Raw genomic sequence first — 27,367 nt, forward strand, 5'->3', positions numbered from 1 at the left:
CCACGCAATGTTGCAGAGGCGTGTCAGCCAGGACAGCCCCACAACATCCACCGCCCGCTCAACAAACTCACTGACGCCCTCGCCTTCACGTGCAAACAATACACTTGTACCGTCGCCGAGCACACAGACATCGGCTACCTGCAGTTGAAATTTGCATACTCGGCACGGCAGCCAATGAGAAGCCTGCTGCTTTCTTCCGGACTTTCGCAAGCGTTACAAAAAAGAACATACAGATGCTGATTGTATTTTTTTGGGGGGAGGAGGGTGGTTTATTCATATAAAGTTTATTCATATAACTGTCATCACTTCACATTATATATTGAAAATTAAATCCTGAGAATACTTGTTCTCTTGTTCCTGAAGTTTATTTGACTTGAATAAAGATAAATATTGTGGCACGGTGGGGAGTGGTTAGCGCGACGACCTCAGTGCATCTCCACTCTGGCCTCCCTGTGTGAAGTTTGTATGCCTCCATGGGCCTGTGTGGGTTTTCTCCGGGTCCTTCGGTTTCCTCCCACATTCGGAAAACATGTATCGGAGGTTAATTGGAGGCAACTGGTTCAGTGTCTCCCACATCTACTGCCTGAAGACAGCTGAGATAGGCTTCAGCACACCTGCGACCTGTGTGAGGAAAAGCTGATTAGAAAATGCAGTGATATATTTTCATCTTTTTTTGCCCCTTAAAATATGGCTGTTTCAAGAACAAAAAAACATTTTTGTTTCAAGAACAAAAACATATTTTTTGTGTCTTTTATTCCTGTGTTGAGAGCTTTAAATACAGACTACAACATTGTAAAAGTATTGCCCCTTCGCAGAGAGCTACACAAATACTGTGACTGCCACCGCTTCCAGGGCATCATTAAACAATCATTTACTGTACATTCAACATCACACGTATGGCCTATCTTGAGACTTTATCAAACCTCATAGCTTTGAAAGTATAATATTATTCTTATCTTATTATCTCATCTCATTTTCCGTACCGCTTATTCCTCATTAGGGTCGCGGGGGTTGCTGGAGCCTATCTCAGCTGTCTTCGGGCACACCCTGAATTGGTTGCCAGCCAATCTCAGGGCACACAGAGACAAACAACAGTTCGGTCGCACACTCACACCTAGGGACAATTTGGAGTGGTCAATCTGCCTGCCATGCATGTTTTTGGAGTGTGGGAGGAAACTGGAGGACCCGGAGAAAAGCCACGCGAGTCCGGGGAGAAAACTGAAAACTCCACACAGCCTGGACGCGAACCGGCGACCTCTATACAGTGAAGCCGGTGTGCTAACCACTCGGCTACCGGGCCGCCCCTTATCTTATTATATTTATTCATTCACCTCTATGGTGTACTCCAAAACGCTGTTTTCAATATTATTTTCAAAAAGTTTGACTTTTGCAACCCTTTTTGCAATGTCTATTATTTATATATAAACAACCGTTTTCAGCTGCTTTTAGTTTAAACAATGTCATGTAAACTGCCCCTGCCCCTGTGTTGACGAGCCTTCAAGTTTGTCTGAAAATCTTACCCGTAGACTCTTAAGTGTCTTCTCACAGAGAGGACTGTGGGGTGGGGTTGATCATGGGATTCGGCCCCTGCACATCAAAGTCTCCTTATGCAGGATGTTAATATTTGCTCAGGTGCATCTTGTGCGTTTCCCTATAGCAGCAAAGGCTGTTGTCACATACAAATATGTCCGAGGCCAAAGGATGTCGGGCCATGCTGTGTGCGTACGTGCGTGTGTGCGTGCGTGTTTGTGTGTGTATGTGTGTGGGTGTTTGTGTATGTGTCTTGGGGGCCTGGGGAGAGAGAGAGTTCATAAAAACAAACTGTTTAAGGGAAGGAGAATGACAGCATTTAATGTCACCAAACACATTCACAGACAGGCTTCATCCATTTTTTAATTCTGCGCCTTACATTTGAACCTTTTCGCATTATTCTTCCCTCTTTTATAATAATAATAATAATAATAATAATAATAATAATAATAATAATAATAATAATAATAATAATAATAATACATTTACTTTCTAAGCACCTTTCAAAACTTTTTTATGTGTTTGTCTGACTTGGAGCTAAACATTGGTCGGTGGGTGGGAATGACAAGCACAGCATAGCGAGGGACAAGAGGAACCCTACCCACAGCAAATCGCCCCCTGACTCCTGGCATTTCTATCCCATGACCCTCATATTGCCTTTGAACTTATGCCGAGGTCCCTCCCAAGAAGCAGACTGTTTATTCAAAACAACACAACAGCAACAGCGTGTAGACAACTTTCATCCCAAACTTTATAGTCGAATGCCAGCATCCCTTCGCTGTGTAGATTGCATCTTGGTATCTCTGGCTAACAGGGTCTCGATAAAGTCCTGGTCTCAGAACCCAGCACAATACATTTCATATTCTCTCGTTCCTTTTAGATGTTGACTTGCCTCACTGCGACTCACTTGTTTATGCGCAGCTCTGCAAATGAGACTTTACACTCGGCAGTCTGTGTTGTCAGCCAAGATAGACGGAGTCTGGAAATTCCAGCATAACATCAAAGAGAGTGGCAGGCAGTCAGCCACGCGTCTCTGGAACAATTGAGTGCGAGCCAGTTTGAAACGACCTCACTGGAATCAGATTGATAAATGAGTCGGCATTTTAAAAATGGGACATGGTCTCAATTACAGTGCATCAGGAGTTTTGGATCCTTTGCAAAAGAAGTCCGATTTCTGGTTAAAAACTCAATTGTTGTAGTTGATCAACAAAAACAAAGCAATGAATTTTCCTGATTTTGCCTGTTTTTTTACATGATCACAAAAGGTTTGCAATGAACTGAACGTGGTGTGCCCGAATTCCAGAGTATTCTCTTTTATCAAGCAAGTTGAGAATATGGTGTGGAAGGTAGTCTTTACGATTAGATTGGATTGGATTTGCCTTTATTAGTCTCACAGTGGAGAAATTTACATTTCACAGCAGCAAAGTGATGAAAGGAATAAAAGTAGAAAAACAAAATACATGAGCTGCTGGAAAGGCAGCCACTCTCGCGGCACCGTCTTGAAGTCAAAAGAGCAAAAAAAACTAAGTAACAAATAATATGACAGCACAAAGACAATATGACAAACAAAGACACAGAGTCATTCATTCTTCAGGACTTGCTGTACCCTCTTTGTGATGACATGAAGCAGTTCTAGATGAAAGAGGAGAGCATCAAAGTGTCTTTCCACCAGTGGATCAGGGACATCCTGGTGGAACGTGCACGTCGACTACAAGCTAAATGTTGAAAGCAAACACGCAGCTGTAGCATCCATTGACGAAAAGAGATTGTCTCACATCTCCTGTCCCACATAAATCTGCATCAATTCCAGGCCGCAACAGTTCCACATCCGCATCGGCGCTCTGCGCTGACGCTGCTTCCTTCTTATCGCGGGCTCCTCAAGCCATGCATCCATACAGCCGCAGACTGTCCAACAGCACCGACCTTACCGCTGAACAAAGCCGGGCTGTGAAGATGCTGCCCATTACAGGCGCAAAAAAAGCACAGAGCTGTCCAGCGATGGCAGTCAAATGGCACCGACATTCCTCCCATTCAAAAATTGTACTGGCGTTCCGGGTCATGGAGTAAGAAGCACGTCTGCAGAGCTCCTCGATCAACTTGAGTAACGCCGTACTCTATTAATGTTTTGACAAGCTGCAAAGTGTATTTTAAGGCGTTAAAGAAATACCTAAAGCAATTAAAAAGACGGCTCAGTGGATTGAATCAAACCAAACCCAACCCAATCCGATGGAGCGGAACGAAGCCGCAGCTAATTTAACAACGATCCTGCAAGAATTAAGGGGGTTCCGGCGTGAAAACGCCAATGCGCTCACCGAAATCAAGGACGAAATTAAGACTGCCAACAACAGAATAGATGTCATCGAAACGAGGATCTCGGAGACGGAGGAAAGAATGCTGGAACTGGAAGAAGCGACGAACGAGCTGCTAAAGCTACAGGCTAAACTGGAAGATAAGATAACCGACCAAGAGGGACGATCAAGACGGGACAACATAAGAATTTATGGTGTCAAAGAGGGGGCACAGACCAACTTTACAACGATGGTAGAGTTTGTTGATCGCCTTTTGAGAGAAAAGCTTGAACTTTCTCCTCACACCGATCTCATGATTGAACGAGTACATCGGGTACTTGGCCGAAAACCTCCCGCTGACTCCCCACCGAGGTCAATAATCATAAAATTCGCCAGCAACAAAACTAAGGAGGAGATCCTGCGTAAAATTTGGCATAAAAAGTTTCTTTTGTTGAAAGAGAAGAGAGTTTTTGCCGACCACGACTATGCACCAGAGACCCTGAAGAAACGACGAGAATACGCAGAGGCAAGGAAGGTGCTGCGAGAGAAAGGAATACGATTCCAGACTCCTTCCCCAGCAAAGATGAGGGTATTCTACGCGGAGGAAACGTGTCTCTACAACTCAGCACATGAGGCCACAACCGATATGCGAAAGAGGGGTTTTCCAGTGTCTGTCTGCACACCTCCAACGAGCTGGATGGACGACTCTGGCATCGACCTACAAGAGAAGACTGGACAAAGGAAAAAAGTTGAAACCGGACAACAAATGGACTAGTTGAATTCGAAGGTAGTGGTTATCTCCCTTTTTTTGTTGTGAGTGTATGACGGTGTTTGGGCATGGGTCAATGCATGTGGGGGTGGGTGTATATGCAAAAAGGTATATGGATGTATATGTGTGAGTAAGAACATGCGTGCAGTCGAATATGAACGCATATGGGTGTAGAAAGTGAATGTATTTACCAGTATTGCATGAGTAGGGGGAAATGTACGTCGGAGAAGATAATGGATAGGTGTGCGGGTGTAGATATAGCTATGTATGTGTATACATCTATGTAAGGGTGTACATATGGGTATGTATGTATGCATTTAGGTATGTATGGGTGTATATGTGTGTATATTTATAGATGTATAGCTGTAGGTGTATATTTATGTATATACACGTGCATGATAAAGATATAGATGTGTGTGTCTATGTATGTATGCATGTATGTGTATGTGTGTATGTGTATAGATATGTGTGTGTATGTATATGTATGTGTATGTAGGTGTGTGTGTGTATGTATGTATATGTGTGCCTCGACTGGGATCACCACCTTATCGTGGTGAGGCACTTTGCGCGCCTCAATGACCCTGAGAGCTATGTCGGCCGGAGTCTTGCACTCCTGGCAGGGTCACCCAAGCCGAACAGGTCGAGGGGTAGAGGCCAGACAAAGAGTGATCCCAAACCCGCACCCGGGGGTAGGCGTAGGCGGAGTCCAACAAACCGGCCCCCTGCAACTCCTGCCAGAAAATGGTCGTCATGAGTATGCTCATGCCACCAGAAACTCATCTGGTAAGAGCGAAGATGGTGGAAGTGTGGACTGTGCACCCACACACTCACCTTAATCTCTACCTTTGCGCAAGGTTCTTGCCCCAATCCCCCCCCCTTCCCATGGAAACCCAAAGTCCTGTGGCGATGTGGAATGGCGGTGGGCACAGGCCAAAGATGTGGCTGGAAGTGCCTAGCCAAACCATGCACACAGGCGACAATGGAGTGATGGTCGTTGATAGTGCGGGATGGAGCAGCGCATCTCCTCGGCAGCTTCCATTGTGTCTGAGCACCCCTGTGATGGGGAAAGACCTAGAAAAAGTGGTCTAAAAATTGTCTGCTCTCCACACTCCGGACGGTAAACCGCAATCGTCGGAGCATCCCTCCTGCGGTCGAAACTTCAAAAAACGAATCACAAAAAAACTAAGCATTGCTTCGTGGAATGTCCGCACGCTGTTGGACCTGGCTCAAACCGCTGAGAGGCCCCATCGGAGGACAGCACTTGTAGCCATGGAGCTCGCAAGATACAACATCGACATTGCAGCCCTCAGCGAGACCAGACTACATGGAGAAGACTCCCTGACAGAGGTTGGTGCAGGGTATACCTTCTTCTGGAAAGGGGTCCCCGAAGGCAACCGCCGTATGCTGTGAAGTCCCAACTGCTGCAATGCATTCCGGAATCCCCTATTGGCATCCCCTATTGGCATCAATGAAAGGCTGATGACCTGACACATTCCCTTGGCAAAGGGACGCTTCGCTACGCTCATCAGTGCTTACGCACCAACTCTGGATGCCAACCACATTGTCAAGGACGAGTTCTACGGACCTCTCGACACCATCCTGCAGAAAACTCCGGCCACGGATAAGCTCCTCATCATGGGTGATTTCAATGCGAGGGTGGGCATGGAACATCTCGTATGGAATAAAGTTATTGGCCAGCATGGAGTGGGAAAGATGAACACCAATGGCCTTCGGCTACTCTCCCTCTTTGCAGAGCATCACCTGGTCATTACTAATACCATCTTCCAAATGAAAGACAGGTTCAAGACCACTTGGCAGCACCCCCGCTCCAAACATTGGCACCTCCTGGACTATGTGATTGTCCGTCAGAAGGACATACAGGATGTCCTTATCACCCGTGCCATGCGTGGAGCTGAGTGTTGGACTGACCACCATATGATCAGATCCAAACTCCTCATACGCATACATCCCCGTCGTCCAAGGACAGCTCCCAACGCAAAGCTCTTCTGCACTGCACTGACCAACCCCACCATCAAAGCCAACCTTCAACGTCTCCTTGCCGAAAAACTCGACAAGATCCCAGAGGAACCAGTCGACTGGCAAGCTCTGCGTCAGGCTATTTACATCACAGCCTCAGAAGTGCTTGGACAGTCAAGGAGAAGACACCAGGATTGGTTCGATTCAAACTCGGATGAAATACAGTCCATTCTAAAAGGAAAACATGAGGCCCACAAAGCTCTTCTGTCCTGTCCCATATCTCACACCCGGAAATCAATATTTACTGAAGCAAGGGCAGCAACCCAGCGGGCACTCCGTGTCATGGAGGACACCTGGTGGTTGCAGAAGGCACATGAGATCCAATATCTGGCAGACTGTAACAACACCCAGGGTTTCTACAATGCCATCCAAGAACTGTACGGCCCTAGAAAGTAAAAACTTTCTCCAGTGCAACCTGCTGATGGCTCTGTGCTCCTTAAGGACCGCCATGAGATCCTTGCTCGCTGGGCAAACCATTTCGAGACCCTTCTCAACACCACCAACCCCGTCAACTCAAAAAGTCTGGACAATCTTCCAGACCTGCCGCCAATCATGAGCCTCGACACCCCACCGTCCTTTTTAGAGACCAGGCAAGCCATCATGAGCCTTAAGGACAACAAAAGTGCTGGACCTGATGGCATCCCTGCAGTAGTTTACAAACACGGAGGTTATCTCCTCACGCGCCGTCTGCACCTCCTTATCTATAACATCTGGGAACACGGGAAGCTCCCACAGGACTGGAAGGATGCCAACATCATTGTAATCTACAAAAAGAAAGGGGACAAAACAGCGTGTGGGAATAGCCGAGGAATCTCTCTCCTCTCCACCGCAGGGAAAATCCTGTCCAAAATCATGCTCAGTAGGTTGGTCAAGCATCTCTCAGAGTCTGTGCTTCCAGAAACGCAGTGTGGTTTCCGGAAGACAAGATCCACCACAGACATGATTTTTGTATTAAGGCACCTTATGGAGAAGAGCAGAGAACATCACCTGGACCTCTACATAGCCTTCGTAGATCTCAACAAAGCATTTGACACCGTCAACCGTGAGTTGCTATGGAAGCACCTCTCCAAACTCCGGGTTCCACCCAAGTTTCTTTGCATCCTCCAGCAGCTGCATGACGGGATGCAAGCCAGAGTACTCTTCGGAGAGCTCCAGTCAGAGCTCTTTGGGGTGAACGCTGGGGTGAAGCAGGGCTGTGTCTTGGCTCCAGCACTCTTTAATATCCTCCTTTCTGCCATCACGTGCCTATTTCACAAAGGCATCCGACATGAAGATGGCATCCGCGTGGAATACCGCCTCAATGGAAACCTATTCAACATCAGACGGCTCCAGGCCCACACAAAGACAAATATCTGCCACATCTGCGAACTTCAGTATGCTGATGACTGTGCTGTACTAGCTCACAGCTCAGAATCTATGCAGCATGCTCTCAATACCATTTCTAACTTATACCAGTCTTTTGGTCTCCAGATCAACATAAAAAAAACAGAGCTCATGTTCCAACCTGTGTCGCGAACTCCCACACCACCCAGCCTTCACATCAATGGCATTTCACTAAATGTAGTGGATTGTTTTACCTACCTTGGCTCCACTTTGTCCACCAATTGCTCCCTTGACATTGAAATACACAATCGTATAAATAAAGCCTCATCATCGTTTGGATGATGAGGCATCGCAGCAGAGTGTTTATGATCCGTAACCTGAGAATTGGAACCAAGATTGCCGTATACAGCGCAGTATGTCTGTCCACTCTCATCTATGGGGCAGAAACATGGACCACATACCGCCGGCACTTAACTACCCTTGAGGCCTTCCACATCCGGAGCCTGCAGAAGATCCTTGGCCTGTCCTGGGAAGATCGAGTTCCTCACTCAGACATCTTTCAGCGCACAAATTCCATCTGCATGGAAGCAGCAGTTGCAAAAAAACACCTTCGGTGGATTGGACACACCATCCGCATGCCCGATCACCGCCTGCCCCGCCAAGTCCTCTATGGACAGCTGGAAGATGTGAAGCGCTCTGCAGGGGGGCAAAAGCGACGCCTCAAGGACTACACCAGGGACCTCCTCAAACGAGCCAACATCAACATCACGGAGCTCGAAGCTTTGGCCTCAGACCGACAAACCTGGCAGACCACTAGTGCCAGGATAGTCTCTAAAATACATCAAATCCACATAGACAGTCAATTAGAGAGACGCATTCAACGGCACCAGCGGGCGGCTGGTACCCCCCTGCCATCCGGCCTCCCATGTTCCATCTGCGGACGTGTCTGCGGCTCAAGGATTGGGCTCTATGCCCATGAAAAGTGGCACCAGCGACATCGTCGCTAAGCTCCCCCCCCCCCCCCCTCCCGCCCCAACATCCCCTCCCTGGGAGCAAGCGTCATCATCACCTATGATGGACAGCTAGAAGAAAGAAGAAGAAGAAGAAGAAGAAGAAGAAGAAGAAGAAGAAGAAGAAGAAGTATGTATATGTGTATGTGTATATATGTATGTATATGTATGTGTATGTATATATTTATATATATAAATATGGCTGTATGTATGGGTGTAAATGTAAGTGAGTATATAGATATGTTTATATGTGAGGGTTTGTATGATAATGTACATATATATATGAGTTTGAGAGGGTGCCTCGAAGTATATAACTGTGTAAGTATGTGTAGGCATGAGTATGAATGTAGGCGTATGTACGTTTGTGGCTATATGTTGAATGACACTAGGCTGTGACAATTTAAAACATATGTGAGTCAATGAGTATGTATGCCTGTTTTGTGCATACACTTATGTACACATGGATGTATTATGTGGATCGAGGATGCTTGGACTCTCGGACACAAATGTATTTGGAAGGGCGTCAACGAATGGAGGGCCCTCTACAAGGAAATGTTAGTGGAGGCTTTCCCTCTGAGCCAGCAGAAGATCCTGGCTCTACTGGGGTCATATATAAATCCCCACAGCAGATTCCTCATTTGGAGGTATCTACTGAATCTGTTAAGTTAGTTTTATTTAGATGTTGTTTTATTATTGTAGTTTTTCTTGCCAACACACTAAAGTTAGAGTGGTTCAGTAATAGGTGTTTCCTATTAGGTGATGGAGAGTTACAAAACCCCATTTAGGTTCGCTCCATACAACGTGAAAGGTATCCTAAGCCCAATCAAGAGAAGCAATATCCTGGGAAAAGAAAAAGTAGACATAATGTTTTTACAGAAAACCCACCTAAATCATTTGGAACATCTGAAACTCAAAAGACAGGGATTCAAACAGATCTTCTTTGCTTCTTATGCGAAGGGGCACAGGAGAGGAGTATCTACCATTATATCTACAAAAGTAATATTTGAGTTGCAGACAGAAATTAAAGACAAGGAAGGGAGGTATAATATGGTTGTGGGTAAAATGGAGGGCTCCGTGGTGACTCTTATTAATGTTTATGCACCACCTGGGGCAACATGGAGTTTTTACCGACATATCTTCGACCTGATGATTACTAAGGCCCAAGGATTGGTCATATGTGGTGGGGATTTTAACATGAGATTGAATTTTAAAATGGACGCATCAAAAACAACACAACAGCACAATAACCCGATGGCAGATAAAGTGGGAAAGACGATAAAGGAGATGGGTATATGTGATGTATGGAGAGAGCTTAACCAAACCACTAGAGACTATACTTTTTACTCGCCACCACATAACAGTTATTCAAGGATTGATTATTTTTTCATGTATAATAAAGACATCGGCCTTATGAGGACGTGCAAAATTGGAATAATGGACCTATCGGATCACAGCCCAGTCTATTTAGACATACAAATAAAATACAATAAAGGGCCTTATGCCTGGAGACTTAACTTAAGTGCATTAAAGGGGGAGATGAAAGAAGAAATAAAAGATGAAATCTCACTGTATCTATTAGAAAACGATAACGGAACGGTACCCCCAAACATGGTATGGGATGCAGGCAAAGCGGTCTTAAGAGGGAAAATAATCGCAAAATTGGCTCTACAAAAGAAAAACAGACAGGAAAAACTGGAGAAACTCGAAAAATCATTACAGCAACTAGAGTCAACACAAACAATGCCCAAATGACGGTGGCCGAAGAAATTATGACAGTTAACAAACAGATACAAGATATCCATGACATAGATATTCAGAAAAAACTCATTTTTTTTAAAGCATAATAACTATGAGGCTGGCAGTAAAGCAACGAAAAATCTGGCATATAAATTAAGGAAGCAACAAGCAGAGAGGGTAGTTCATAAAATCAAGGACCCATATACCGGACAAATGAAATTTGACTTCAAGGACATCCAAAGTTGCTTTGAAAGATATTATAAGGACCTCTATGCCCAAATGGTTCCGGATGATGAGGAAGCTCCCGAGGCTATGTTGGAATCACTCAACCTCCCAACAGTCTCGGGAGATCAAAATGACGTTCTCATGGCTGAGGTGACTATAGGTGAACTACAGAAGGCTATTTCCCATCTAAAGCTAAATAAATGCCGAGGCACAGACGGCTTCCCCGCTGAATGGTATAAGACCTATTGCGATATCTTATCTCCAATATTATTGAGAACATTTAATTGGGTCCTAGCAAATGGAACCATCCCCCCTTCTTGGAGAGAGGCGAACATAGCTTTGATACCAAAAGATGGTAAGGACAAAACCGAATGTGCAAATTACCGCCCTATTAGTATCTTGAACCAAGACTACAAACTTTTTACGTCAATTCTAGCAAGGCGTCTCGAATCAATACTTCCAGAAATCATACATTTAGACCAGACTGGTTTTATTAGACAAAAACAGACAATGGATAATATTCTGAGAACTCCACACATAATTGCACATATAAAGGCACACGATTTAGAAGCCGTTTTGTTTGGATTAGATGCAGAAAAAGCTTTCGACTCTGTCAACTGGACATACTTGTACAATGTACTACGGAGATTTAAATGCAATGATATCTTCATAAGAACTATACGGGCTTTATATGATAGGCCAATCGCAAAAGTTAGAATAAATGGAGGATCAACTGAATTTTTCAGGTTAGAAAGGGGATGTCGACAGGGCTATTATTTGCCATTTTTATAGAACCTCTAAGTCAATGGATAAGACAAAAAGAAGAGATCGAGGGTATAACCATTGGACAAGACACCCACAAAGTAGCCCTATTCACGGACTATATACTTGGGAAAACCATCTACCTCTCTCCAGGAACTGTTCTCGACCATCAGGGCATACGGAGATTTCGCGGGATACAAACTAAACATCCATAAAACTCAAATATTGTCATTTAATTTTTCTTAAAGCAAGATGAGAAGAGATGAAGTCAACCTGAAATGGGACTCTGAGAGTATCAGATATTTGGGCGTGAATATTCCAAAAGACTTAGATAAAATTGTGCTGGAAAATTACTACCCCCTCCTTGCCCAAATTAAAGCAGACTTGATCAGATGGAATCTGGTTCCATTCCTTGGAATATTGCAAAGAGTGGAAGCAATCAAAATGAATGTGTTGCCCAGACTACTTTATCTATTCCAAACTTTAGCAATTGACATACCCAAGGACATATTTCAAGTGTTGGACAAAGTAATATCACGATTCAATTGGAAGGGGACGAGACCTAGAATTCGATACAAGACTCTACAACTGATGAAAAGCAAGGGAGGCCTCTCCCTACCAAAGATAATGAATTATTACAAGGGAACCCAGATAAATATTTTGGTAAATATCTGTAACCCATCATATAGGACGAAATGGAAAGACAGATAGCAAGCAATTATTGGAGACTCCGGATTAACCAATTATCTTAACCCTTATCAACCCTTCGATCAAAACTTCAATCAAGGTGTGGCATGGAATATTAAAACAAGATAAAGACAATAGCCCATATTTACTTTTAAAATGGATCGGATTTGACTCTGATTTCATCCATACAGAACGGATGCAGGCATTCAAAAATGGGTTGGAAAAGGGATAAAGATTTACAGAGACCTCCTTGAGGAAGGACGGATACGACAATTCCTAGACGTGAGAAACAACTATGGACTGAGTAATCACGACTTCTATAGATATTTTCAACTAAGACACTACTTAAAGAGACACTTAAGGATGGGTCCAACAAAGTGGTTTCGGTGTAATTAAGATATTTCTATTACCGTATTTTCACGACCATAAGGCGCATATAAACGTCTCAGATTTTTTTCAAAATGTGCAGTGCGCCCTGTAGTGCAGTGCGCCGAATGTGCGGACGTATTAGCGTAGGAGCGTTTTGACTGTCGCCATCCGACACAGAGCAGTAACGCTAGCGGAGGAAATGAAAATTGAAATATTTTCGAGGAGGTCCGTCTTGGTGATGGCGTTTTATGAAACGGTGCCATTTTTCCATCCGGACCAGAACTACGGTTGCGCAGCAACAGCCGGCGGATTATTCAGAAAAGTTGGCGAACTTCCGGTCCTACTGCGAGAAGCACATCGCCGACAAGCGCATCCAGCCAGGCCACAAAGCCGAAAAGGGCTGGATGGACGAGGATATGATGGAGTGGCTGAGGCAGGTGTATGTAAGGAGACCGGGAGGTTTTTTCCACACATCACCGTCACTTCTGATTTGTGAGTCTATGCGAGCGCATCTCACAGACAATGTGAAGCAGAAAGTGAAGCGGATGAACGCTACGCTTGCTGTGATTCCGGGTGGGTGGACATCGGTGTGAACTGGCCGTTCAAAGTGAGGCTAGAGCGTCGTGGGAGCGATGGATGACCGAAGGAGACCACAGCTTCACGAAGAGTAGTAGGCAGCGCCGGGCGAGTTATGCCACAGTTTGCAAATGGATTGTGGATGCTTAGGCTAACGTGTCTGCTGGCACGGTGGTTCGAGCTTTCGGAAAAGCCGGCATTATTTCCGAGGAGCCGCACGGCACAGAAAGTAACTGACAGTGAGGAAAGCGAACCTGCCATGTTGGATTTAGCGCAACTGTTCGATTCTGTTACCGGTAATGTGCTTGTTTTTACCATGCCGACGCCTATTGATCGATGATTACAAAATGTTCTTACTTTGTCATTAATAAATAAAGCACTACCAAACTCAGTTTTGCTCCCGATCTGTTTTTTAAATACGCCTGTATGTTGTGTAAGGCGGACGCCCGTATGGCAGTAGAGGATATGACCCGGTATATAAAACTTGCGTCCTTTCATCCGGTGCGCCCAATGTGTGTGTTAAATACAGAAATGGCACACATAAATGAGATAGCGCCTTTTCACATGGTGCGCTCTTTGGTCGTGAAAATACGGTAACATATATGTCAAAACCCGTAAGAGGAATTATATCAAAAATATACAAAGATTTGCAGGAATTGGAAGGAGGAGAAACAACATATATAAAGCACAAGTGGTCGGCGGAGGGAGGCATTACAACACAAAAACAATGCCCAAATGACGGTGGCCGAAGAAATTACGACAGTTAAAAAACAGATACAAGATATCCATGACATAGATATTCAGAAAAAAACTCATTTTTTTTAAAGCATAATAACTATGAGGCTGGCAGTAAAGCAACGAAAAATCTGGCATATAAATTAAGGAAGCAACAAGCAGAGAGGGTAGTTCATAAAATCAAGGACCCATATACCGGACAAATGAAATTTGACTTCAAGGACATCCAAAGTTGCTTTGAAAGATATTATAAGGACCTCTATGCCCAAATGGTTCCGGATGATGAGGAAGCTCCCGAGGCTATGTTGGAATCACTCAACCTCCCAACAGTCTCGGGAGATCAAAATGACGTTCTCATGGCCGAGGTGACTATAGGTGAACTACAGAAGGCTATTTCCCATCTAAAGCTAAATAAATGCCGAGGCACAGACGGCTTCCCCGCTGAATGGTATAAGACCTATTGCGATATCTTATCTCCAATATTATTGAGAACATTTAATTGGGTCCTAGCAAATGGAACCATCCCCCCTTCTTGGAGAGAAGCGAACATAGCTTTGATACCAAAAGATGGGAAGGACAAAACCGAATGTGCAAATTACCGCCCTATTAGTATCTTGAACCAAGACTACAAACTTTTTACGTCAATTCTAGCAAGGCGTCTCGAATAAATACTTCCAGAAATCATACATTTAGACCAGACTGGTTTTATTAGACAAAAACAGACAATGGATAATATTCGGAGAACTCCACACATAATTGCACATATAAAGGCACACGATTTAGAAGCCGTTTTGCTGGGATTAGATGCAGAAAAAGCTTTCAACTCTGTCAACTGGACATACTTAAACAATGTACTACGGAGATTTAAATTCAATGATATCTTCATAAGAACTATACGGGCTTTATTTGATAGGCCAATCGCAAAAGTTAGAATAAATGGAGGATCAACTGAATTTAACTGAACTATGGACTGAGTAATCATGACTTCTATAGATATTTTCAACTAAGACACTACTTAAAGAGAAACTTACATAAAGGATGGGTCCAACAAAGTGGTTTCGGTTTAATTAAGATATTTCTATTAACATATATGTCAAACCCCGTAAGAGGAATTACAGTAAAGTCTCGTTATATCGATATCGGATATATCGATAGTCCCGGTTATATCGATACTATTTCTATGCACGCACGGAGAAAATTACATGCAAACAGGGTCGGATATATCGATAGTCCCGGTTATATCGATATTTTTTCGGACTCCCTTGAATATCGATATAACGAGACTTTACTGTATATCAAAAATATACAAAGATTTGCAGGAATTGGAAGGAGGAGAAACAACATATATAAAGCACAAGTGGTCGGCGGAGGGAGGCATTACAATACAACAGGAAGCATGGGAAAGAACAATAGCACTGCGAATAGCAGGTGAATGATGATTGGAGGGGCCGTCTCCCGGGAGTGGCGGAGGAGATGACAGGAGGGGCGGGGCGCGCCCAGGATGGCAACGAGATGTGACAAGCACAGCAATGGAATTGTAGATCTGCCCACTCTTGGAAAGAATTTGGGTGGAAGAACATCATCACATTTTTTAGAGTTTCGGCTCAAGGGCATGCGCAAGGATTAAGTACAGCTTTCTGGAGATCCTGTGGCAACAACAAAGTTTCACATTATCATGTTTTTGGGAATGCCCGGTCATCTCCAAATACTGGAAAGAAACAAGAATGACAGTTGGTAGGATTGTGGGAAAAGTGGTTCCTCCAACCTTCGAAGCCCTGTATCTGGGTCTGGAATCTGATTTAATTCTTAATTCTGCCCAGAAATACATATACAACATTGTGCTGTTAGCATGCAATCACGAGGAGATGGCTAACAAAAGAACCCCCAACAGTCAAAGACTGGATTAAGGTGGTGGGTGAAATTTATGAAATGGAAAAGATTACTTTCATTGTCCGAATTTGAGAGACTATGGGATACCTGGGAAATTTTTTTACAGCAACCTAAGATATTTAAGTTAACCTATGAACCCCAATCCACTCAAGATCAAAATTGTTAATGATTGCTATTATAATTACTATTATTCATTATTTTTATTTGTATTACTATTATTTGTTTCTGATTGTTTTTTTTTTTTTTTTTTTCTTCATTATTTGTTTTACTTTTCTTTCTTATACGGCATAGTGAACAGGACATTACATCAGCAGAATTGCAAGAAATGTAAAACGTCTTACTGAGATGGTCATGTGATCTATGTTTTGTTTTGATGTCTTGACCAGATGATGCTCAATGTGACCATGTTCTCCCTTTTCTAACTGTTCAAAAAAAAAAAAAACAATTAAAAAAAACAAAACAGTACTGGCATATTCATGCTGCCGAAAAGACATAACCGCTCAGCCAAGTCTCCTCCTTGATGAATGTCGTGGACGAAAATGCTGAAAAACAAACCGTATCCATTCCACACAACGCACAACAACACAAAATGACAAAAGAAAACACAAAACAAGACAACAAAAAAAGCACGGCTCGTGAGAGCACTTGCTGACGGCTGCCTACTCGGGCCCCGTCTCAAAAATCTACAATTACATTCGATTCAATCTGATTTCAATTTGATCTCACTGCAATTGATGTTAATTTGTTTTACCCTTTCTAATTTTATGTAGTTGGCATAATCGTGTGAGTCAGCTATTCATTTTTGTTTTGGTTTTTCACTACATACAAGTTTAGTGGGCATGCTGAAGCCTATCGCAGCTGTCTTCGGGCAGCAAGGCGGAGTACACACTGAACCCAATGTCAAGTTATGAATGAATTCTTCCACGATATTCATGACAAATAAAACTTAGAATTTGTGTAACAATGTATACACCGGGCGGCCCGGTAGTCGAGTGGTTAGCACACCGGCTTCACAGTGCGGAGATTGCCAGTTCGCGTGCCAGTTCGGCCTTCGTGTGTGGAGTTTGCATGTTCTCCCCGGGCCCGCGGGGGTTTTCTCCGGGTCCTCTGGTTTCCTCCCACACTCCAAAAACATACATGACAGGCAGATTGACCACTCCAAATTGTCCCAAGGTGTGAGTGTCAGAGTGACTGTAGAAATATCACTCCCAAAACCGATGCTATCTATAGGATCCCCATTTGCTTTTGCATTTGTGCTATGTTTTAAAAGGCTAAACTAATTTGACATAAATAATGTCGATCCATCTATCATTTTTTCCCGATCCGCTTGTCCTCACTATAGTAGATTGCTGGTGCCGATTCCAGTTGTCTCAGGGTATTAGGCAGGGAGACACCCTGAACAGGTTGTCAATCAATCACAGGGCACACAGAGCCGAACAAGGCATCCAATTCACACTGACACCTAAGAACAATTTAGAGTGTTTAGTCAACCTGCCATTCATGTTTTTGGAACGTGGGAGGAATCCAAAGTACCTGTACAAAATAGCATGCAAACTCCACACAGGGATGTCAGCGGTACCTCTGCACTATAAAGTTGGCCTGCAAAACAGGCGAACACAATAGAATGTGTGAATTTTTGTTGTTGTATTTTACATTTTACAAGTCACTCCAATAAACAGCTTAAAAGACACTTAGGGGCAGTAAGATTACATATTTGACATGTTTGGTATGCAACCAACATGGTGCACTCAGGGTACATTCACTACATTGGGAACTTATCATTCTCTGCAGCGTTCTACACACCATTTTCCTCAATCGTAATTGTTAACAGATCATTCGAATCATCTAAATCACAACTTCAATCTGATTAATCTTGCACACGACTATATGATAGACAATAGACAGAATAGAAGTTATCATATTTAAAACTTCTGTTGTTACACAATGGTTTGTTGTGCACTTTGATAAGAACAAGAACCAGCCTGTCAAACTGTCATCCTCGGGTCATAAATTGAGCCAGAGCGGAAGGGAGTTCTTCTCGTACGCTCTTGTACGAGAAGAGCAAATTCGTCAGGTTACAAATCTATCGCTTAATAGAAAGGCCACCCATTAAAATGGCTACATTCTGTTGGTTTATGGACGTCCAGGGGTGTGGTATTCAAATCAAAAAGACTGTTTTACTCATGTATCACTTAAATTTGCATATTCTCACAGTAAATAGCTTGGCAGAGGGCTGCAGAGTTTGGGCGTTGGTCTTGAATGGCTGCATCTCCTACTGTCAGTAAAAGACAATCTTCCTCTGTTTCAGCCTTTGTTCACAGTGTCTGAACAAACGTCTCTGACACTATATCATCAGTAGCACCTTCTTTTCAAACTTTGATTGGATCACATACAGTAAAGTCTCGTTATGTCGCTATTCTCGGGAGTCTCAAAAAATATCGATAGAACCGGACTATCGATATATCCGATCCTGGGGGGGGGGGGTGCGTAAATGGGGCATCTTTGTTATGGCATGTAATTTCATCATTGGGTTCATGGATTGCGTATCTAACATGTTTTTTTTTTGTACAGTAGTGAAGTGAAAAATAAAGTTGTGCATAAAATAAAAACGTCTTTACACTTTTTAATGACTATTTCCTTTCAAAAATGCAACCAACCAATGCTAAATCGTCAAGTTCTATTCACACGAAGCCACGAACGCCAGCATGTACAATCATATGAAAAACAGTGATTGTTGGAAGCAATAAAGATATCTGGATGCAACACAATTAAATACTGTACATGGATGAAAAACCAAAACTGCAACGTTTACATAACTTACGTGACAGTTCGAGAGAGTGCCTGAATAGAATGCCGGCGCGCAGCTGTGACGTAACAACAGCTTTTTGTCTGAGAACCGTGTTGCATCCTGAAGCCGCCAGTAGAGGGCCCCCAGGCTCCATAGGATACAGTATACAGTAAATCAGGGGTCGGGAACCTATGGCTCGCGAGCCATATATGGCTCTTTTGGTGATTGCATATGGCTCGCCGATAAAACTAAATACATATTGTCGTTTTTTTCGCCGTTCATTTCCCGTTGGGGCTGCAGTTGGCGGAAAGCTCAATTTTGATTGGATGACACTGAGCTAGAATGGCCGAAAGCGCCATTTTGATTGGATGATAGTGGCCGTCATGTTGAAACAGGTAAACGGCCCTTTAAATGAGCCCAACTCGTGCACTTCAGCGTGAATGCACCGGAGCATTAGAGGAGGGAAAATGTTCTGATTCTAATTTGCAATGAAACAATACCATCGATGAAACAGTCGAATGTCAGTGACATTTTAACAAGCCCGATGTTAACGTTAGCATTAACATACTTCTGCGAGAAGTAGATTGCAGATAGCAAGTGTGGAAGCTTATGAGCCGTGTGCAGGCTAGCTAGCAGTAACTTCGCCTCTGGACCGGCAAATTGAATTTCATTCCGATCGTTTGCCTGGATTTTTACCAATCACGAGGAACGGAAAACCATTCATGTTAACAGTGAGTACTATCACAAAGTTATTTTAAATAATACATTCTGATATTTTGTTGAAAAGTGGGCGCGCGTGTGCGCGCGCACGCGAGCGTTTGTGTGTGCGCGCGCGCGTGCGTGTGGCTCTCACAGAAAAACATTTCTAAATATTTTACTTTTATGGCTCTCTTAGTCAAAAAGGTGGCCGACCCCTGCAGTAAATCTTTAATCGATTGCAAACATGTATGCTTTACTCTTTCTCTTCTGTATTTGAATCATATCCATGAATGGATGTGTAACAAGAAAGCATATTCTCCGAATCTGAAGCCATTGTTTGGATTCTCCAGCAATGCAAGACGTCTTGGCGTGACGTGAAGTCATTTTTATTGGTGTTTTATTATACTGCGTGTTTTGGGTATTGTAGATGCTATAAAACCTTTTTCTGATGTCAGTCAAGAAACACAAAAATTGATGTTGGTTGCCCTTTAATGCATAGTATGGAATGTACAGTCATTTTCAAAATCATCACGCTTCAGCAGACAAAACAACAAACATTGTTGCAAAAAACGCTTGCATTCATATAACAGTACATGTACATAACACTGCAATTAGTATGTATATATGCTATTTAAAAAAGTCATCAATCTTCTTCTGCTTCCCATTTTTACACAACACTTACACAACACTTCCATCTTGTTTAACGGAAAAAACGGATGCATTTTCTACGGATTCAAAGAAAGATCGCATGTCCGCAGCACCTTGCAAAGCTTTTGTCGATGTTGCAAAAGGTGTGCATTCAGTCGGTTCTTCTTCATCGCCATCATCATCATCATCACAGGAATCTCCTGTGGCATACTTGGCTTTGACCTCTGCTGCGATATCCGCATCTGATGAGCTTGGGAATATCGCAATGTCTTTGTCGACTGCAACATACGATGCAATGTCTGCGACTTTTAGCTTTTCAGCCAACACTGCAAGAGGAATGTTGTCATCATCCTCTTCATTAGCTGCAGATGTTTCCTCACTGCTTCCGTCACTGCACCCTAGATGTTCAAATTTGCAGTGACGGAAGCAGTTCTTGATGGTGTTTTCGGACACCGTGCTCCACGCTTTGGGAATTGCTCTAATGGCATCCAAAACAGTCCATTGCAGCTCTTTCCCCTTTTCCATCGCTTTCATGATCTCCTGTAAAAAAATTGTTCTGTAGTGGACTTTTAGATTTTGGATGATACCCTGGTCCATGGGCTCCGTATGGCTTGTGGTGTTCGGTGGCAAAAACACCACCCTGATGCATCGAAGGTCATAGCTGTCTCGATTGGGATGGGCTGGACAGTTGTCGATGACCAAGCATATTTTTCTGTTCTCACGCCTGAGCTTTTTATCCCAGCTTTGCAACCATTCATTAAAAATGTCTGACGTCATCCAAGCGTTTTTGTTTGCTTTGTAGGTGACCGGCAAACTATTCACGCCACTGAAGCACCTTGGTTTTTTTGATTTCCCAATAACAATAAATTGTAATTTATCGGTACCCGTCATGTTAGCGCACGGCATGATTGTAATACGTCTGTGTAAGCTCTCAGTCGTACAGGAGTGGTCCATCGATGAGAAGGTTTCTTCAGCCGTCATCTGTACAAAAGTGAAGGTTTCGGACGTTTCGCCTCCTATCCAAGAGGCTTCGTCAGCGAACTAAAGTCTGACTGGTCGTATCGGCCCCATTTATATATCCCTAATGTCCAGACCTGGTGGCGCCGGACAAAGCTATGATAGGTCCGACCCATTGTTTGTAGCATTGACTCCTCTACATACAATGTAGCCAAATATTTAAAAACTATTTTAGCTCCGTTGGTTGGTAACACAGAATACCACGTAGAGAACACCACAGGGTTTGTAGAGAGGATCAAAGACCTCATATTGGAACCTGAGGAAACTTTGGCATCATACGATGTGACTTCTCTCTTTACATCTGTCCCAACCCCAGCAGCAGTCTCAGTGGTGAGGACGAGGCTGCTGGCGGATGTTTCTCTGCATGAAAGAACCAAACTGAAACCGGATAACATCTGCCAATTATTAGGAATCTGCCTTAATACTACGTATTTTCAATTTCGGGAAAAAATTTATAAACAAATCCATGGTTGTGCTATGGGCTCACCAGTTTCACCCATAGTGGCTAATCTGTACATGGAAGAGATGGAGAAACAGGCCCTCACATCCTTCCCAGGGACAAAACCTAGACACTGGTTTAGATATGTGGACGATACTTTTGTCATAATTAAGAAACAAGAAATTCAATCCTTCACAGATCATCTCAACTCTGTAGACTTCAACATTAAATTTACTCGTGAGGACATTCAAGAGAACCAACTAGCCTTCTTGGATTGTAAAGTAATTATAAAAGAGGACAGAGCGCTAAAAACAGTCTTTAGGAAGGCTACGCACACTGACCAATTCTTACTTTTCGACTCTAACCACCCTTTACAACATAAACTAGGAGTTATCAGAACCCTCCAGCATAGGGCTAAACTAATACCAACTAGCACTGAAGGTAGAGAAAAGGAGTCAAAACATATCAGGAGAGCACTCACTAACTGTGGGTACCCTCAGTGGTCATTCAACAAATGTCAGAAAGAAAGAATAGCGAACGAAACCAATAATTCTCAAGATTCTAAAAGGAGAGGAGTAGCAGTACCGTACATTGCAGGAGTTTCTGAAAAATTACAAAGAGTCCTTTGGCAACATAAAATTCCTACTTATTTCAAACCGATAAACACGTTAAGGCAAAAATTAGTGCATCCAAAAGATAGGCTACCAAATGAAAAACAAAGTAATGTAGTTTATTCCATACATTGTAAGAATGAAAATTGTAAAGAGCAGTACATTGGGGAGACTCAACAAATTCTCAAAAAAAGACTTTATCAACATCGCAGGGATAATACTAGTGGGCCTCAATCGGCAGTACATTTGCACCTAAAAGCTACTAACCACTCATTTGACGACAATGAGGTTAAAATCTTAGCGAAAGAACATAGATGGTTTGAAAGGGGGGTAAAAGAGGCGATTCTTATAAAACAACAAAATCCTTCATTAAACCGGTCTGGTGGTGTGAGGTTCAATTTGGATCGTTCATACAATAGCCTGCTCAGGCAAAACAGGTTAGGCAACTTTCGCAATGCTGATGAGGGTCGTTATGCTGATGAGGTGATACCGGGGGGAGTGGGGGTAATAGGCCAATCGTTAGTCAGGAATGTAGGAACAATCAGTGGGGCCACAGGGGGGGTCCCGCGCCCCCCCCCCCCCAACCTGAGAGTAGGGACCTATCATAGCTGTGTCCGGCGCCACCAGGTCTGGACATTAGGGATATATAAATGGGGCCGATACGACCAGTCAGACTTTAGTTCGCTGACGAAGCCTCTTGGATAGGAGGCGAAACGTCCGAAACCTTCACTTTTGTACAGATGACGGCTGAAGAAACCTTCTCATCGATGGCATGATTGTAAGTCTTTCTTTTGAACGTTTACCCCCGCAGCAATCCTCATCCTTGTAGACGTAGGATTTCTCTGGCTGCAGCTTGTAAAACAAACCAGTTTCGTCAGCGTTGTATATGTTGTCCTGGTGGTAATCCCTCAGCAGCTCTTGCAGTCTGCCATTTTGCCAGTCGTCAACTTGGTTCTGATCCACTTTCTTGGCCTCTCCAGTAATCTTGCGTAGCTTCAGATCCTTCCAAAGTCAAAAAACAAAGTCATCTTTATTGTCAAATACAGTACTGTATGCTAATATGCATGACATACAGCACAGATGACATTATGTAATGTCCTCTCGGACCCAGCATGCAAGGCACTTATAATGACTTCAACATACAGTAATACAGTACAGTAAACATGAAACATGAAAACGCAAATTTGCCAGGAGAGGGGAGCCACATGTTCACGCGCCGCCATCTTGGGAAAAACAAACATGTACGACAATACAAAGACACAGAGTCATTCATTCTTCAGGACTTGCTGTACCATATCGTTCCTTGTAGCGATTTAACCAGCCTTTGGAGCATTTAAAGTCGTCATGGCCCAATTCTTTTGCAAGCGCTTTATCCTTGGTCTGCAGCATCGCTCCTGATACCGGGATGTTCTGGTTCCTCGCTTGCCTCATCCAGGTATCCACCGCATCCTCAACACCAGGGTGCGCCGCCTTTCTCATCCTCTTTGAGCCAGGTCCGAAGTTCAGCGCTTCGTATGCCGTCTTTATTTTATCCTTACTCTTCAACCATGTTGATAAAGTATTTTGCGGCACGTCGAATTCCTTTGCAATAGAGGATTTGCTCCCTGTTGGATTCTCCTCAACTGTCATGATTGCCCTGTGCTTCGTTCCGAGATCACAATTCTTTCGTTGCGCCATTGTTGAAGACACACGAGCTGCCGTCTGATACACACGAGCTGCCGTCTGAAAATGGCGTCTGCTCGCGAGAGCTGGTCACGTAACCAAGACACGTGACCAAGTCGACCAATGGCGCGACCGATGGCGTGTCACGTGACAAAGTCACACGGCCAAGTCGACCAATAGCGTGACCAAAAGCGGCTAACGTGACCAAGTCGACTAATGGCGCGACCGATGGCGGCTCACGTAACCAAGACACGTGACTAAGTCGACCAATGGCGCGACCGATGTATCGATATAAACAACAAAATGGCTGACGGGGGATGAAAAGGAGCACCGTAATAACCGGATTATCGTAATAACCGGGTATCGTACTAAATAGTACTAATTATACATAAAAAGACTAGAAATGTGCAAGGGAAATGAAAATAGTATCGTAATAAGCGGTACTATCGATATAACCGATATCGATATAACGAGACTTTACTGTACTTTAAATGTTTTTTTTTTTTTTGCTGTTTCTTTCTTTGGGGGGGGTGACCATTAGCAGTGGATTTTTTAAGGCATCATCATCAATTATGTTGCCTGGAAGAAAGTTTACCAAACATCTCACCAATAACACCTGCAGAAAATCAATTAATGCTAAAAAAGTGCAATTGTGCTGGTCTATCTAAATCCAGTCCAAGGACGTGTGAAGAAGGAAATGTCATTCTCTGATACCATTATTTTACGCTTCCAGTCAATGATGACATTTCAAAGAAAATCGGTATTGAGCTCTATTGAGTAACAGCTCTTATCAGTCATCCACTGATTTTGCTTTCTCTGTTTTCCCATTACTTGTCGAACAATTATATTTTCACAGGGAAGATTGAGACAAGTAATCATAAAAAAAAATATTAGTTACATACTAATTAATCACGAGGACACTTCGTCAATCAATCATAACTCTTTGAAAGAGAAGCTGAATCTGTTTTATGGTCACCTTGTCTGTGAGACAAGGTCAACCCTTGTTACCATGTTCTGGCGCGCAATTTATTTTACTGATACAACTGCCCCAACACGCATACACATTCAATTTACACTTGAACAATGCAGTTGTTTAATAGTCGTTCTGGCAACTGCCAAACTTAATCAGATTGCCGGATGGAGAAGTCTGAGACTCAATTCAAAAATCAATTAGAAGTAAAAGTGTGTATATTGCTCTCTGCTTGCATTTTCACATGTAATTTGGCTTCAGGCCAAATGTAACCAGTGTGTTGTTATTGCCAAAATAGTGAAGAGATAAAAGAAAAGAAAATCTTTCATTCTTAAGGAAGAATTCAATTCAAAACTGTTGTGTATTTAGAACAGAGTAAAAAAATGTGCACCCGAATAGGGAGCCGCCGACAATTGCTCTCACAAGCCTTGCTTTTTTTGTTGTTTTGTCTTGTCTTTGTCACGGTTTGCAAGGTGGTGATGGCAGTTGTGTTTCCCAAAAAGCAGGCAGGAGGGAGCAGCAGGTTGTATTTGAGAAATTGTATTAAAATAAAGTCAACAGGAACAAAATCTAAAACGTTAAAATCATCTGAACAGAAAAATACAAAGTATCAAAGGAAAAACCAAGAGTAAAAGTCTGCCAAGATGAAACAAACACATGCACAGCATACAATGCATACACAATTGTATACAAAGCATACAATGACCCGACACCGAATGGTCGTGCCGGGAGTCCTTTTCACTGTCACTGATCGGGACGACCAGCACCTGTGCAGGTGCAGGCGGGGCCGACAGCGCCACCCGTTGCTCGCCAACCAGATCATGACAGTAATTCATATACTTGAAGGAATGGACCTCCCTGTGGTCGCATTACGGCCTGAAAGACAGGCGACAGGTTCTTAACCTCTTTAATGTTACTTGATTTTGAACTCATTCACTGCCAGACGTGCAAAAACGTGCCAGGGCTTTTGTCATTGTCACTCAAATTCCAGGACCCACAGAATATTGAGTTTTAGGACTACATAAACATCCAATGCAGAGTAAGAAACCTTACACTCTCTTCTTTCATCAGAAAAAAAAAAGAGTTAATTTCTAAATTATATTGGTTTGGAGTTATATGAGCTTGAAATGAGGGTGGCTGTCCAAAATACAATGCAATACATACATGTTGGTTTATAAAGTGCTTTAACAACAGCTGAAGCTGGAACAAAGCTCTAACATGGGGGAAAAAAGAGAAATGCTGTGCCCTGGTGGAAGGAACAAAACATTGCCAGAGGTATGGCCAGCGCTTTGTCGGTACAAGAAAAAAAAAACGAACTACTTCGGCAATGTCACTCTACGTCATAATTTTTGTGAATTTGTGAATGGCAGTGAATGAGTTAATCAGTGTGTGTGTGTGTGTGTGTGTGTGTGTGTGTGTGTGTGTGTGTGTGTGTGTGTGTGTGTGTGTGTGTGTGTGTGGGTGTGTGTGTGTGTGTGTGTGTGTGTGTGTGTGTGTGTGTGTGTCTGTGTGCGTGTGTGTGTGTGTGCCTGTGTGCGGGCATACGGTCCACTGAATAAGTACCTGGGTTACTGGAAAACCTGGACATAATTTTTCCGGCTGTTTGCACCCTGCTCGCACTTGCAGTTATAGCTTCTTGTGCCTGGTATGGCTGCTTAATCCTTGTGTGACACATTCTTTCCGTTCTTGACACATTATATGCAAACACTGAGAAACGCTTTGCCACCTGTCCCCAGGAACTGTCACATAACCTTCTTTATCCCTCTTTGTGCTTAAGTCGGCCTTCAACGCATATTCCACTGAGCGGTGAACAATTGTTTCCTTCTGTCTTTGTTATTTATTGTTTATTGATGTATTTACGATAGGGGCTCCATTTACAGAAATGTGAGTACAGCGGTGGTTGTTTAAAGGGCTCTATAAATACAGTTCAGTCAAGTTGAGTTGAGATGGTAAGTGAACACAAAAGCCGTATAGATTATACATAAAAACAAAGGTGGGCATCGTTTGTCCATCACTATGTTGCCATCAGTATTCCAGGCCAACCCACATGGAGCCATTTTGCTCTTTGTTGGCGACAGACAGACAGCTTCAAGAAACAAATTTGATGTCAGAAACAGACGCAGAGCAAAAATAAAACAAAAACATGAATACATTGAAACAAATACATGAATGAACAGACACGCGTACACAGCAATATGGGACACGTGTGTTTCAGTGCGTCTGAAAGGTAACAATTTCTGGTGCAGCAAATATGGCTAATGTAAGTGTGGTGTTTACATACATACACACATATACAGATACAAACACGCACACATACACACACACACACACACACACACATGCACACGCATGCACGCACACACACGCACACACACACACACACGCACACACACGCACACAGACATATATATACTGTATATAGTGAGAGAGATAGAGAGAGCGAGTGAGAGAGCATACGCCCCGAGATTGGGTGGCAAACAATTCTACCCTAAGAGAGATGGGATAGCACGCCCTGCGACCCAATTGTGAAGAAAAGATGGTCCATAAACGTGCCATGCATGTTTTTGGACGGCGGGAGGAAAAAAAAAAACACGA

At 43.3% G+C, this 27,367-nt stretch overlaps 1 protein-coding gene across 1 annotated transcript; it reads left to right on the forward strand.

Moving 5' to 3' along the window:
• The first annotated feature begins 3,756 nt into the window (after positions 1 to 3,756).
• LOC148892233 (LINE-1 retrotransposable element ORF1 protein) lies at positions 3,757 to 4,593 on the forward strand. The gene has a single exon (XM_089006448.1). The coding sequence runs from the start codon at positions 3,757 to 3,759 to the stop codon at positions 4,591 to 4,593; it is 837 nt and encodes a 278-aa protein (XP_088862574.1).
• Positions 4,594 to 27,367: the final 22,774 nt, after the last annotated feature.

Source organism: Hippocampus bargibanti, linkage group LG10, assembly GCF_051943395.1.
Source record: "Hippocampus bargibanti isolate YZ-2025 linkage group LG10, ASM5194339v1, whole genome shotgun sequence".
Classification (NCBI taxonomy): Eukaryota; Metazoa; Chordata; class Actinopteri; order Syngnathiformes; family Syngnathidae; genus Hippocampus; species Hippocampus bargibanti.